General features: G+C 36.4%; 1 protein-coding gene across 1 annotated transcript in view; it reads left to right on the top strand.

The window, feature by feature from the left end:
• Positions 1 to 15,820, top strand: part of UNC13C (unc-13 homolog C) — a gene marked incomplete at its 5' end in the record, with an annotated part of 185,159 nt that overhangs the window by 152,768 nt on the left and 16,571 nt on the right. Inside the window, 5 exons of the mRNA XM_082321495.1 lie at positions 1,978 to 2,127; positions 5,373 to 5,496; positions 7,749 to 7,805; positions 8,919 to 8,999; positions 13,943 to 14,090. Of these exons, the coding sequence (XP_082177621.1) occupies positions 1,978 to 2,127; positions 5,373 to 5,496; positions 7,749 to 7,805; positions 8,919 to 8,999; positions 13,943 to 14,090 (560 nt within the window). The remainder of the gene's footprint in view (positions 1 to 1,977; positions 2,128 to 5,372; positions 5,497 to 7,748; positions 7,806 to 8,918; positions 9,000 to 13,942; positions 14,091 to 15,820) is intronic.

Raw genomic sequence — 15,820 nt, 5'->3', positions numbered from 1 at the left:
GAGGTTGACAACTTTTGTTCTGCTTTTTGGAAAACAAAAATTGGTGGTTTGTTCTGGTCTTATGCTGTGTTAAACTTTTTCTCTCTGATCGTTTGTTACTTCCTGAGACAGACAGCTTTTTCCAAGCGGCCTGCTTCAGCCAGGGATGTCTGCCTATGTTTAGCCTGCTTCAAATGGTCACTGTGAATGGCCTTCTTGGGTCATTTGCTTGCCTGTGGCTCTGCAAAAATTGTCTCCTGAGCCTTACTCTCAAAATCTTTCATTAATCAGAAGGTACACTGCAGTCTTGAATGAGTATGGTGCTGTGCCAGCGGTTCCTGTGCTATAAGAGGCTGCAAGTTATTTTTGCTTCAAATTAGAAAGGAATCTAAGAAAGAAGGATTAGTGCTGTAGTGGTATTAATTAAGTGAAGTCTGTAGTTGCTTATTTAATCCATTGATGAAACATCTGGGTGGACAGTGTTCAGTTTTTCTGAGTGTGCTTAGTTTGTCATATTGTCTCACTTTATTTTTGCTCCCAGGCCCTGGTTCTCTGATCGTTGACAGTGCATGAATATTATTTCTTTCCAGGGCTTCTTTCTGAATGACCCAACGAGGTTTCTGCAAAAGAAAACCCAGGAGTAGCTCAATCTAGGGTATGCTCCAGATAGCTAGAACATTCCTCATGGGTCAGTTTATTGCTGGGGTTTGTGAAGCTAACAACATTAGAAAGATGGCTAATGTCAAGAAAAGCCAATGCACTATGTTGGCTTTTATTGGAGGGACTGGTCCCAAGGCTTTATATGAGCAGCTTCTATAGCAGCTTCATGTTGATTTTATCTAGGGCTTTGAAGTGTGTAGCTAAGTTCACACCCAAGTGTACTTGGAAAAGTTTCCAATTTTTCCAGTGTTTTCACATGGAGATTTGTGTTCTTCTTATGATTAGCCATGTAGCTGGAACAGCTTACTGCCTAGTTACACTGTTTCTTTTCTCTCATAGTAAGTTCTTTTTCACTTTCCCCAAGTTAATCTTTACCATTTATCTTTTCACATTAATAGGCCTGGTATATTTATGGCCTCTGTTTTGCATTTCTGTTCATAAACTAATCCTAAACCAATTCAATTCACCATAAATAAATTCATAAACCAAATTGCCATGTGTGCAGAGCCTTATTCTGCCTCTGAACTGTTGACTCTGATTAACTGCTGTTCTGCCTTGTCTAAATATATTGACCGAAGACTGTATCACATCAACGACACTATAAGATTGTCAGACACGTTGCCTAACCAGATCAGTTAGGAAACAGAACACTTCAGAAAAGCTGAACAGATACAACTCGAGGAGCAAGAATTTGTTCACACTCACCTTGAAGTGAAAAAGATTCCTTTCAGGAAGAAGAGCCTAGCTACTTCTTAGTGAGGTTTTCTTGCGAAAGAACAGCACAAATGTTTTAGCTCTGTCTAGTTGCAAAGAAGTAAGCAAAGCTTCTGATGGCACTGACTGTGTGAAAGCCTTGAAAAAGTCAAATTGAGCCAAACAGGGCAAAATCAGTCCTCAAGAAGAATACCAAAGCTTGGTTCATATTAACCATCAAGAGAAAAATAATTTATAGTCACCTGTTCCTGTTGTCCTTTCACACCAAAAATAAAATCTTGAGAAGTTGTCGCTGGCTGGTATCAATCATAGCCTAAACTACACATTCTGATGCATCTGTTGCTTTCAGAAAATAATTACTTGTCACCCCTACAAGGGCATGAAAAGCATAATGACAGAACAGGAGGGGAAAAAATCAAAACAGTGCATTTATTATGCTATGAGCTATAATCCTTAGGAAGGGTTATTTACAGTCTGTAACACCTGCAGTATCTTGCATTTGTGAACTTTATATCATTGCAGAAAAGATTTAAATCTTGTTGAAGAACCTGATACAAAGTGATAAATGTTGTTTTCTATCCCAGAATTCTTTCATTCTCTTTTTTTTTTTTCCCCATCCTGTAGTTTCCAATTTATTATTGAAGACTGTGTAAGACAAATGAGCAATGAACTAAATCAAATGAGAGGAAATGGGAATGCAGCGGCCAATAAGAACAGTGCGGCCATTGATGCCGAGATTGTGCTTCGGCCTCTCATGGATTTCCTGGACAAAACGTAAGTGTGGCAGACTGGTTTGTGTGGCAGATAAGGAACTGATGCTACAGTCAGGCATACCTGGATTTACCCTGAAGCATCATTAATACCTAGAAACACTCTGTAGTATTTTTAATATTTGTAGTATTCACATGTGTGCAGAATACTATGGTTAACCTCTTTACTTATACTAAGCAATTTCTACGTAAGCTACATATTTGGCTTTCTATTTCTTGTTGTGTTTTGAGTCATTACAAAGGAGCTATGTACGGTCTCTTCTCCACAAGCTGTGGTATAAAGAAGATTGTACTGAACAAAAGAGAACAGTAAATTCCCTATACTGAAATTGCCTGCTGTTTGTTCTAGGCTGGCACCCAGTGTCCCCCTGCTTATTAATATGCAGTTCTGTGTCCCCAAAAACCTGGCCACCATTTGAAGATTTACAGAGCAGCTTGATTTTTTTTTCAGTCAGTAAAAAGCTAAATTTTGAAATAGTCCTGCAGACTCACTCTGGGCCCTGAAAGTAAGGGTATCTTGTCTTCTCATCATCCAGCAGTGACAGGATCAGCTGTTCTGAAAGGCAATGTGCAGCGCAGGCACATCTATAAGCACCTCACTGTCCTTGGTCATGTCATTACTGGTTCTTGTGAAACACCAGTGGCCTTTTACTGGAAGTGACGGTGAGAACAAGCAGCATGACGCTGATCCCACGCTTCAGGTCTCCAGTCGCACACACATGAGTTACATAGCCTTTAACCTTTTGGTTCCTTATGCATGTTTCTCCTAGCCAGACATTTTCAAAGTGAAGGTGGAAAAGGTGTGCTGAGGGAGAATCTTGCTTGAAGCAGAACAAGAAGCATAACCAGGAGGAAGTGGCTGGGCAGGACCGGGGTTAAGGCTGGAGCTGTGCTGAGAAGATATGAGGAAGGGACTGAGCCAGGCAGAGAGCAGGCTCAGGGAAGCCTGTGGCTTCCAGAAGCCCTTTTGTTTGATGCAGAGCCCTTGTTGGCAGGATGCCTGCTATGCCTGTCTTGCAAAGCCCCTGTCTGGAGAATTTAAGAGGCAGCAGAATAGGGTCAGTTTTCCTGACATCCTCTGGGGTCTGTTTCCTCCCAACTCTGTCCTCTTTCTCATGCCTGGACAAACATCATCTGCCCTGACCAACCCCGACAGATTCTTTCAGCATTAAACAGAACATACTCTGGGGAACGCCGAGGAGCCTTTCTGTCTTCAGCATTGTAAAGTTGTACAAATCACATTACTCCACACTTCACTGTATGATTATCTGGTGCTACTGGTGGTGGCCTCCAATCCCAAATGAAACTTCTTCAGAGTCATAGATCCCCATGAAGGTTTGTTTTTATGCTTTTGACAAACTGCTGTGCATCTATGATCAGTAAGACTCTATTTTGAAGTTTGTGACTGGAGGTGCAGAATACTTCTCTGGGCTTCTGATGTTGCGACTAGTAAGACCCAAGTCAAAGGCTGATTTAAAGAATTGATTTGTAACTAACTGCCTTTCCTTTCTCCAGGGCATTACTTCACATTCTTATTGTTTCTAAAAATGGGACTGATGGGCTTGATATCTCAGAAACACAACTAGAATCACAGCTCCCAACTGTACATATGCATAGCCAAAGTCTAAAAGTCATTGGCATAAAAGGTGGGGAAGGAAACTGAAGGGGATTTTGGTTGTTCTTTGGGGGTTTAATTTTTCTAGGCTTCATTTTTTGAGGGCTTTGGCAATTACATGAATTTCAATGGCAGCTGGCAAGGGGCAGAAGCTTATTTAATGTACTTGATAAGATTTGACTATTTTTGCAACACTATCAAGTGCAGTGCCTGGATTCCTAGCCTGGAAAAAATTTTTTGCTGCTTTATCTATATGTCAGCCTTTCATTTTTATCAATCTACCTAGTCCTATGTGTTAAACTACAAGAGGGATATGTGTTTCTTTCAAGCAGTATGTTTTTAAATTTTAATTATCTTTGAGTTGAGATGTTTACTCCTAGCACAAGTCTTGAAGAAAAGCCAAAAGTGTTTATACACTTACAAGTGCTATCCTAAGTTCATCATTTAAAAAACTGGGTAAGCTGACTTTTGCCTGTCAGGTTTGATTCCAAATTGCCATTTCTCAAAGCCGTCTTCATAGCTTCTTTGAGATTTAATTGAATAATGACAGAATGGAAACAAAAATGGGTTTTAAATTACTGTCCAAATAGAAAATATTCCTCACCACAGGAATGTTAAATGGAATTTTAGCAGATGCTAAAAGCATGCACAGAAAATAAAGATGTGAAATTAAAACAAAACAAAACAAAACAAAACAAACAGCACTGCTAGGGAATATCACCTTTCTTACAAATATGTCTTTATAATGGGATTATAAACATGTCATATTAATATGGGTTGGGTTTTAGTTGTTTCTTAATTATGCTTTTATTTATGTGCTTACTAAGAGTAATAAGAGATGCTAGAAATATGAATTGGCATATTTATGATGTGATATGTATAATGACTTTACAATAATCTTTTTTTTACATTAATAGATTAGACATAATTCTGTAAAATTCCCCATATATGCATTTGTGTGTTGTTATTTTGAAATATTTTTTCCTGTGCCTGAAAACTGCAGCACTTTATTCATGATGCTCCTTATTCATGACAATACATGCAAGATGGTTCATAAATATTCTCTTAAATAAAGAAAAAATCTAAGTATATAGATCCTCCAAAAATGTAATTTTACTGTTAGTAATAGATAGTATGATTGCACAGATATGCCAGTATATAGAAATAAATGCTTCCAAATGGTAGCCTTGTATTTGCATTAGCTATCAACACCTAGTTCTACATCACAGTAGAAATATAAAACAAAAAGGGAGATGTTTGTTTTTTATTTTTAAGACACAAACAAATTATATACGAAAACTTTAATTTAGGCACTTGTGAGTGCTAAATTGTATCATCCATCAAACTTTATAACTCATCATCATTTTGCATTTTTGATAAATATGTATCAGTAATATATTAAGCAATAAATTGGATAGTAGAGATATACATGATTTTATAATCTGCAAGTCTTTTTTTTACCAAAAATATTTACTGATAATATTGCAAAATAACTAAGCCATTGAGAAATCACTATTGGTAAAAGAGAAAAAAGCTAAACCATAATGGCCATTAATCTGAGCCTATAGTGATACAGCACCTCTGAAGTCTTAATGCTAGTTGTAGAGACTGGTTTGTGTTTTGTTTTATTCCAGTTTAAGCATGTCTGCGAAAATCTGTGAGAAGACAGTTCTGAAACGGGTTTTAAAAGAGCTATGGAAGTTAGTCTTGAACAAAATAGAAAAACAAATTGTCCTTCCACCACTGATGGACCAAACCGTAAGTGCCCCAGCAGTAGTTCACACCTGTTAAAAAGGATTGTAATAATGTGCTTAATCAGGTGTTTGCCAAGGGGTCTGATACTATCCTTTTCTGTACCTTGACAAGAAGGAATAATATATTAACTGTATGCAGTGTGTTGCTCTCTAGTGTTTCAAAATAGTGTAGCTAGGTTGCTCTTCTGTAGCTGGTGAGGAAGACCTTGCTCTTTCATATACTGCCTGCCCCAACTCAGAGCAGTTTTTATGAATGCAGTATAAAAGAAGCCGAATCACTGACTTCGTAGTGTGCTTTCATGTAAGGGCTTTTAAGTTTGATTTCTCTTGACTTCATCACGCACAGTAACACGGTGAGTGTTCCTTGCCCTTCCCAGTTGCACAAGGAATTCAATCACTTCCAATTTTGCAGCTGCCAGAAAGACAGGAATGCTCCATACCATTCTCCAGTCCTGGCTGCTGTGCCATTCTTCATCTTGAGGCAGCACTTAACATCAGGAAGCTTAAGCCAATTTTAGCTCTAAAGTTTGCGGGTATTTTAATAGCAGACTTGATGGAGGTCCTCTTTAGGCAGGACTGCATTTACAGCCTGACAAGAAGAGGGAAAGAAACTGTAAGTTAATACGGAAAGTAGTGCTGCTACACACAAGACCAGTGTGGGTGAAAGAAAAAGAGCCTGGCTTGGAGTGCCTTTTAAAATTGGTTTCTGCTTTTTTGAGGGGCTGGAATAACATAAATGTTAATTCTTCTTGTTTTCAATCTTGTCTAGAATAAATTCACCATCTTTATGACAAGCTAATAATGACATTGCCACAGTGTGCCTTTGGGCAACTTTACTGTATACATCCTATGATATCAGTTAAGCTGCTAAAAATCTATTGGTCAGTATCCATATGTTAAAGACATAGCATTAAATCATATTATAATACATTAAAGAAGCATGAAAGAATATTGCTGGAGAGGCAAGAGGAAATCTAATAGAACATGTACAAATGGTGTTAAGGTAGTAATGAAATAACCTGAGCTATTAAAAATCCTAGAGTAGAGCTAATCACAGGATCATAGCCAGGACTCCATTCACTGGATTTGTTCACATTTACTATAATCCTCTTGTTTACTATGCATTATTAGAAACAGCCTCTCTTTCAATGAGTGACTGTGTCAAATTTATATTTCTGAGATTTTTTTATTTGTTTTTCAAACATTTTGGTGCAAATTTTATCTGCAATACATAAGTAGCACTTAAATTGGGTAACTGCGTTTCCCATCAGGCATTAGGAGCATTTATTAGCTTTATGCAGGATCAGTTGTTACACTCTGAATCATAGAACAGCATGATTCAGAGTTAAGGGGTTTTTCTGTTGCTTTTTTTAATTGGTTGCCAAGAATACCGAATTACCTATGAAAGACTTAGTAAGCCCACTTGCACAATTACACAATGTGTTTCAGTTAGTTAGGATAGTAAAACATTTGTTGAAACATTTCCCCCCAAAAGTTTGAATGTAGACCTTTATTTAAAAAATAACAAAAATATTATAGTCTTTCAACCATAGTGAAAATAACCTCTGACTGCCAACTGAACACAGATTTCAGTTCATCTGCCTGAATCTGCAAGCACCTCTGTTGTCCTTACTGATGCTCAGAAATCACATCAAGCTATAAGCTGTGACACTGATGTTATAGCCCATTTCAGAAAAGCTTATTCCAACCATTAGTTTAGGAAGATGATACTTCATTAAGCTATGGGTGTACATCTGGAGTGCAAAACTTCAGCATTTCAGGCAGAACACAGAAAGGGTGGTGAAGAAGCAGAGCCAAGGAGCCCTCCAACTTTTGCAGGTTCCTCAGGGCTGCTCACTTCCGATTATGATTATTTATATCAGCATAGCACCTGAGAGCTATGATTATGGACAACCATCTCATTGACACACGGTATAAGAACAATCCCAGCCTTAGCTTAAGAAAATTGAATACAAAACAAGATAGATAGCAGACAGGAGCACACAAAACCACTATAAACAGAATATGCAATATTTGTATCAAGTATAGGATACGGGAGGGAATCATGCTGCAGGCATTCAACTACTTGGCCTTATCAACTGAATGAAAACATGTCTCATGTGTAATTGAAATTTTCATTTAGCTTTGCAAAACAGTGAATTTGGCTAACGTCCTAGCAGAAAATAAGATCATGTCAACATAAAAAGCAAACACACTGTAGTGAGTCTGTTTCCTGAATTTTCAATGTGATTACAGGGGCCCCAGATGATATTCAGTGCAGCCAAAGATCTTGGACAACTGTCAAAACTCAAGGTAATGGAGCCAAATGAAGCTGTGATGGCTTGCTCTAATGAAAAAAATAGGTGAAATATTAGTGACCGTGAGGCCAAGCCTCATGCCTCATTCTTGTGTTTATTTGCTATAATAAGATTGAATACGGCAGTAACTATTCATAGGTGAGTAATGATTTTACAGTCTTATCAAAACCAAATTAAAGATTAAAAGACTGTAGACTGTATGCTTATATGGTAAAGTGATCACTAAATGGGTCAAGATGTCATTTCCATATTGCACAACTAGTCCTTGTAAACATTAAACATCACAAAAAATAAATTATGAGATCTTTGTGTTCCCTTCTGGAACCAGTTCTGAAAAAACTCTAAGGTGGGAATACTAGTAATTTTTTTCTGACTGTTATTTATGGTATGTATTGAAACATAGCACGTACCTCTACAAAAAACTCATCAGCACTACGTTACTGAAGTCCCTAATACACTTGATGGAGAGCTTAGATGTTTGATACTGATGTCAGTTGTTTGCCAATCAATTTTGCCATTAGGATTTCAGATTTGGGCAGAAATGTGGTAATTTGTGCTTCTATGAATAATTGCTCCATTTGCTAGAGGAATTAAAATGTTGCCTAAGTAAATCTCAGGATGCTTATTTTGGACAAAGGTTTCACAGGAGTATAGTCACTTTATGACTCTATTTAACTTATGTTCTAATAGGAAACGCTTTTTTTTTTAAACATGGGGCATTTAGAAACATTAGTTAAACTGTCAGGTTCATTAATAAAATGAATTCTTTCAGTATCATCTAATATAATTATTGAAACTTAAAATTTAACTTTTTTTCTGCCCCCCAGAATACAGAAATAATATGCTCTAGGGAAAGAAAAAGCTACACAGATGTTCAGTATTGAACATTGGTTCTTTTTCCCTACAATCTATGTTTTCAAGAAACAACATGATTGCTCGAGGTCATAATTTGTTGTAAAAGAAGTCTGAAGTTGAATTAATCCTTGTTAATCATAGGGACTTGGGGGGCATTTGGCAATTTTGTTTGTTTATTTGTTTTTCCAAGAACAGACAGGCCACAATACTTTCTCTCTTTCACAATCAACTGCAGTCTTAACTTGCTTTGCAGGACCATGTAATTCGAGAGGAAGCCAGAAGCCTGACCCTGAGGCAGTGTGCAATAATGGAAGTAGCACTAGCTACTATAAAGGTACAGCTTTACGTGTTTTTCTGTTCTGTGCTGGACTGACCAAGAACCTGATTGACATAAACAACAGATTGTAATATAGAATGGTCCCTTAGAATCATAAAGATGCTTTTAATATGTCAAGAACCATTTGATCCTAAGCTCCTTGTACTGACTTGAAAGCAAATGTCTAATAGTCTGCTTGCAGAAAAGTTAGAGAAATTATTCTACGAGTTGCAGGCAGAACATGTTCCATTAAAGGAACTGGTGGCCAAAGCTTATCTGATTCTTCTGTTCCTTTATGGTTTAGAGTTAGTGCAGCTGAAGCAACTGGGCTAAATCCTTATTATGTTGCAGCATAGCCTATTTTGCTCCCGCAAAGGAGACACTGAGCCTGAAAAGTGTGGTTATTCCTAGCTGCAGTCCCCTGCAAACATGTATGACACGTGGTTTTTTTAGCACACCAGAAAACAAGGCTTTTAATATCATGCATTACTGTGCACTATTTTAAATTCAATGTCCAGTTGAATTGATCAACTTTTTGCAGTTTGGAATTCACCACCTGATTTACTGTCACTCCTAAATAATTTGATTTAATTTAAAGATGCTGTTTAATTATTCTACATGTTGGTCCCTTTTCAGTGAAAACAAAAAATCATATTCATCACACACATGTCGAAAACACTTCTGAATAAATTAATTTTATGCATTACCCACATCTTGTTGATGCAGATGTCGGTAATGCATAGAATCACTTTAGCATTGCAGTAAATGTTTTACATTAGATTTTTAAAGGAGCCATATTAGAGACAATCCATCCAGCCTTAGCTGGTGCTAATCTCATTGCTAGAAATACAAATTAATTAATTGGTAATTGATAAAGTAACTCTACGGCTTGACCTCTCCGGAAGGGTGACAGGATCAGGCCATAGGCCAGATGAAAAGTTCTGAAAACTTTGTTTTCACTTCCACTCATTTTATGATTATTGCATTATGCTCCTAAATGTAAAAGTAGAGAGATTAACAAAGGCTTTTTTTTTTTTTTTTTTTTTTTTAAATAAAAAACTGGAGACTTTTATACAGTCTTCGCAGGTTGGGTTTCTGAAGTCAAACCATTAAGCAATACTATTTAATGTACTTATCAGTCTTTTTCACATTGGCCTGGATCTTCACTTGGGGTAAATAACTTGAAAGCAATCAATTTATAGAATAACAGTATATTTTCATGTCTGCTGCTGAAGAGACAGCACATCAGGAAGGTAAGGAGGCAGCTACATAAGAATAAAATTGAAGATATAAATAAGAGGACATATTCATGATCAAGTGAAGTCTTGTGCAACAAGACAAGAAAGAAGTATTAGAGAGGGCTCCCAATTGCCACCTTTTGTATTTGCAGTGGAATTGGCATTTCTTTCAGAAATAAAAATAATATTTGGGGTTTACTGATATTGTGGAAACAGAAATGGAACAAAATGCTGAAGTACTGTGTGCTCCCAAATTAAGCCCTCTGGACTCCTCAGTTTGGTCTGTGAATCTAATTATTTTCCTTTCGAAGCAGTTGTTCTAAATAAATGAAAGTTGGGAAAAATGGAAATTCTAACCTTGCCTGGCTTTCCGGTGCTTAAACTCTTAATAGTCATAGATAGATATTAATCATTTTACTAAACAAAAGTCTAGAATTGGAATGAAAAGGTTAGAAATAGAGAAAATCCTCTGTTAATTCAGTAGTCTTAGCTCTGTGTGCTACATTCATAAACTGAGCAAAATAATGCTCTGAAAAACCTATTTTCAAATTGTAAGGCAATGACATGGCATTATAACCTGCTTACTGTACTTCATACATGATATGGTAAAATCTTTTTTTCCCAAAATACTAAGCAAATACTCTCAATCAGGCAGAAATTAATCTTACACTATTAGAAAGTGAACAAAGACAAACCTTGTTTGTTAACTCAAGAAAAAAGACTGCTGTGTTGATTTAGGAATGCAGTGCATAAGTTTAATCATCAAAATATACGATTTTTTGGTAATGCTAGGTAAATATGGTTTACAGTATGGTTTAAAAGCAAAAAAAAAAGTGGCTGCACAACTAAGAATAGAAGAATGGTAAAAATGGTATATGGTATCTGTTCAAAAATTAAGTAACTGATTATTGTAAGGAACAGATTTGTGGGGAGGAGTATCTCTGTTGCTTGCACAGTCTTTTTTATTTTTCCTTTCATTAGTCTAATTTTTAGTTCCAAAAATTGATTCACTGAGCAACTTATAATTTAATAGATGATGGTGTTATTAATGCTTTGAAGAGCATAAAATACAGGAATAATCTTTCATCTTAAATATATATATAGCATACCATCAGTCTTTGTACATTGTAAAAAGAAAGTTAGCAATTCATATTTTTTTTTTTTTTTTTTTTAAAGCTTAATTTGAAATTTACTGTTAGGAGAAGTGGCTTTCAGTTATTTCAAACTGAGTTATCTCAGCTATCTCATTATCTCAGCCCAGAGGTAATGTTCATTGATAATATTGTTCTAGTTTCCATTTTTGTCTTTGCAAGCGCTGCAAACCCCCAGGCACGCTACAAAGTGAAACTACCACCCAATATGACTTGTGTGGCATTTATCAAGTTTTGGCTGAGACTGCAGTGGCTGCAGCATTGATTTCCACATACTTGACATGCACTTGTGTCTCCACCTTTCATTTGTCTGTATGACTTTCAAGCCTCTTTTGTCACCTATGAACCCTGAAACCCTTCAGACTGGAGCACGAGTAGCAGGTGAACTATTTTAAGGTTTACATCACTAAAGAACAGGGTATTAGGTGTCCAACTGAATCTGTAAAACCCTGCTTACTCATTATTTTTCTATCTTTGATTCCATACAATAATGATATCTTCATATTAGTGATTTGGCATGCAAAATTTACCATTTATGGGCAAGGGCAAAAAAATGTAAAAACTCGGGAAGATTAGGGTCAGGTGTCCTTGTTTCTTTAAATACCTGTTAGCTTTCATGGAGCTTTTAGTCCTTTGTAGCTGCTGCTGCAGATAACATTTTACTGGGAGAGAAAACTGAAAAAAAATTACAGTACTTGTCACATTAGCAGGAAATATTAACAGATTTTAGCACTTGCTTATAAATTGATTAAGATCCTTGGTGAAATCATGAATACACTTTTAAACAACTAAGACAATAGAGATGTCTTTGGAACATATAGTATGAAATAATTTGCTTGGAAAGATACAAATTTCATGTAAGTATGCAATGATGAAAAGATAAAGGTGATTTAGTCAGAACCTGTTCAATTGACACTAACTGCCCACATAGGATTAAAACAATATAAAACTTTCCAGCCTGATGACTTCAAATCCTTTGTTTTGCTCCTACAGATATTTTTTCCCTGTAACAATTAGTAGCTGTCAACACAGAAATGTAAATAATGACTTTGTTATGAAAAGTACATTTATGTTTCATCTCCTGCAAAGATCTTGAGAATTGGAAGGTGAAATGTGTAGACTAACATGCAATGGGCATGTATGGACTGTAGGTCTGCTTTGTCACAGGTATGCTTAGGATAAAGCATTTAGTATACATGTATGTATGTGAACCAAAATGTATATATTGAATATATTCCTTTGGCAACACTCCAAAAATGCAGGGAGAATAGATTCTACTTACAGTTCCCAACGCTGCCTGTATTGAGTGGACCAATATTGCATGTCATCAAGTAGTCACAGTGTTTTCCTGAAAAACATTGCTTGCTTTTACTAATTAGCCATTAATGGGAGCTTTATACATCAATCCTGAGACCTAGAACTGTCACGTAGATTCTGAACTCAGCTTTGGGATTGGAAACATAATATAATACTTGCAATAGTTTATATAGTCAGCATGGCATTGAAGTGGTAAAGATATATTTTGTTCCAAATCTAGCTGTGCCAGTAGATCAGGAGTCATCTTTTGTTTAAAGTATTTATGCTAATTTAGCTTTTTTTTTTATTTTGCTTTTTCTTAATGAAAGAAGGAAGGGAGCACTCAAATTATCAGTGTAAGTGGGACAGCATCTTGTAAGCAGTCCTTGATGAACAGCTGGCAGTAATCTCTACACTGGTGCAACTGCTTGCAGAGTGAAGATCTGCCCCCGTCTTGGGTTTGTAGGAAGCACTAGTGGTGTAGTGGTTTACTGCTGCATCATTCATAGGCGTGCATAAAGAGAACTGTGGGTACAGCTGTTCTGCCCCAAAGGAAATCCTCTTTTGAAGGATGAAATTTACTCCCCATCTTCCAGGGCAGTACCAACCGATGAGCTCCTTTTCTCTTCCATCCTCTTCCTTTCACAGTCCAGGAAAGCCTAATGTGGTCACTCAAGGATGACACACGCTTTTTCTGCATATCCACAGTAGAACACGTCAAAATTAGAATCAAAAAAGATAAGCATAATGGAAACTTCCATGCACTTTCTGATAATTTCCCAAAGCAAAATCATAATTTCTGGCACAATTACAATGCAATGCTAATCCAAAACTTCATATTCTAGGATCTTTTCTTTTAAAATTTTAACAAAATTCCCCCTTCCCTCAGAAAGAATATATTCTTTACTTGTGCTGTAAACCATGCCTTGATTTTAGAGATTTTTTTTTAGATAATTAAAACCAATTCCACTCTCCACAACCTAAAAGAACCCTGCAAATATATATGTCCAGTTTTGACATATAAATACTTGAGATCATGAAGACCAAAATTAAAATTTTATATTTTTTTTCTCCCACAAGGCTTAAATTTTTACCTTTGGAAAGAAGCTCTGTAGTAGAGATGATGACAGTTATCTCAACTGCTATGACCATAAATCTAGCTACACATGCCAGGTGTTACTTTTAAAATTTTGTGTAAGAATTTTACTTAAAATTTACTGAGGCCTCTCTCAGATAATTTGTCTCTCTTAATGACCATATTTATTTTTCATTTTAGCAATACTTCCATGCTGGAGGAAGTGGGCTGAAAAAGAATTTTCTGGAAAAGAGCCCAGACCTACAGTCCCTGAGATACGCTCTGAGCCTTTACACACAAACTACTGACGCCTTGATAAAGAAGTTTATAGAAACTCAGACGTCTCAAAGTAAGTGATCTGTAAGAGACATATAACTACGTCAAATTATATTTTAAGTGTTTTAAATTATTGGTTACCAATCACATTTTCCAAACACCGTGGTATATTAGAGTTTATTGTCAAAACTTGCCCATGTGATGTTATCCCATATCAACTGCTGTTGTCAATCAATGGAGCTTATCTGAGGACAGGGCATTTATCAGCTTGTCACTTTACATGAAGAATAGGTCCCATGGCTCTATATGAACACTGAATATCAAGGGTTATTTATAGGAGCACTCCACACACAAACAAGGTTGTAGAGGCTGTACCAGAGTACATATTATAATTGCAGAAACAGACTAAATTCATAGAATACATTGGCAGCCTTAGATACTTTCAAAGCTGGAGGATATTAATTACAAATCACAAATAACTGCAAAAAGCATGACATATCCCTTAAGGTTTCCTTTTGGGATTAAGAATAATAAATTGTGAGCAACGTGTCCTTAATGTAGCACACTGATTCCACATTACAAAACCCACACTTCTCCTTCTAGCAGGTCATCTGTGGATTCAAAAGGAATAGAAGGTTTCTGTGGGCTAAAATACAGCATTATTTTCCCGGTCTGGATTTTGTTCCTTTGTGCATTTCAGAATTCAGATTCAAAACCATCCTGCTGAAAATGTCACATCATTTTTTATGCCCACTTATAAAAATTCAAAATTTTGATACTTTCCCAAAAGCAAACCATGGCAGAGAACATGCAAGAATATCATTCATCAGAAACACTGAAGCCACTTTTTCCTGCGCTAGAATTTTGGTGTAGTGCACCAAAAAAATTGAAACACAAAGTCCTCTTCATTTAAAATACGTATACCATTCATTAATGGTGTATTTCAGAAGAGGACTTTCTGCGGTTTCAGTAAGAGGGCAAGAGCTCATGGTTATGCTTTTAGGCAAAGATTCCTTCTATTTTCAAAAAGAAGCTCATTTTTACCATTTTTCTTATCGATCTAAGACACTGTTTTCGTACCTCTACAGTGCATACAGGAACTGCTTTTATATAGATAATGTGCATTATATTGCAAGCTGAATGGTTTCTTCATTCTAGAAACTGCAAATTTTTGCATAATAGTAATCTTTACAAGATTTCTGTTGGATGTAATGGGCATTTCTAAAAATGGCCTGTCCGCCACTTAATATCTTTGGGAAGGAATACAATTTGCTGATCTATAAAGAATTACCCTGCTCCCACTAATGAAAATCAGAAAAGTTTTAATTGGACAGTTAAGCTGGAAATCAATTCCTTTTACCTCTGAAGTACAGTATGTTACTCACAGTATAAACAGCATGAAACATTAGTTTTGCAGCTTGCCCCAAGATTAATTCCAAGGAATGATTTCCTAGGCAGCTTCCATATTAGACTGAGGGTCTCTGTTAATGATTCATACAAGTGAGAACATTGCTGTAAAACTCTAATATATAAGAAATAGATTCTCCCCCCCCCCCCCCCCAAAAAAAAGATTAACAATATGGATTTAGACAGAAAATTGTTAAATACCAGTATATTTTGCTTGTCCTTATGCATACTTTCATTGTAACTTCAGGAGAAAAAATTATCCAGGTTGTAGCCATAAGCAGAGATCTTTTATAAATCCTGAACCACAAACTTGAATTTTCTGATTTTCATCATGATTTCAGCCTGAGGGCTGTGTTCATTTCTGTGCACATATTAGCATGCCTATATTTGCACACC

This window comes from Platalea leucorodia, assembly GCF_965183815.1.
Source record: "Platalea leucorodia genome assembly, chromosome: 9".
Lineage (NCBI taxonomy): Eukaryota > Metazoa > Chordata > Aves > Pelecaniformes > Threskiornithidae > Platalea > Platalea leucorodia.
Note: the sequence above shows the minus strand (reverse complement) of the source record. Positions and strands in the feature narration are given on the sequence as shown.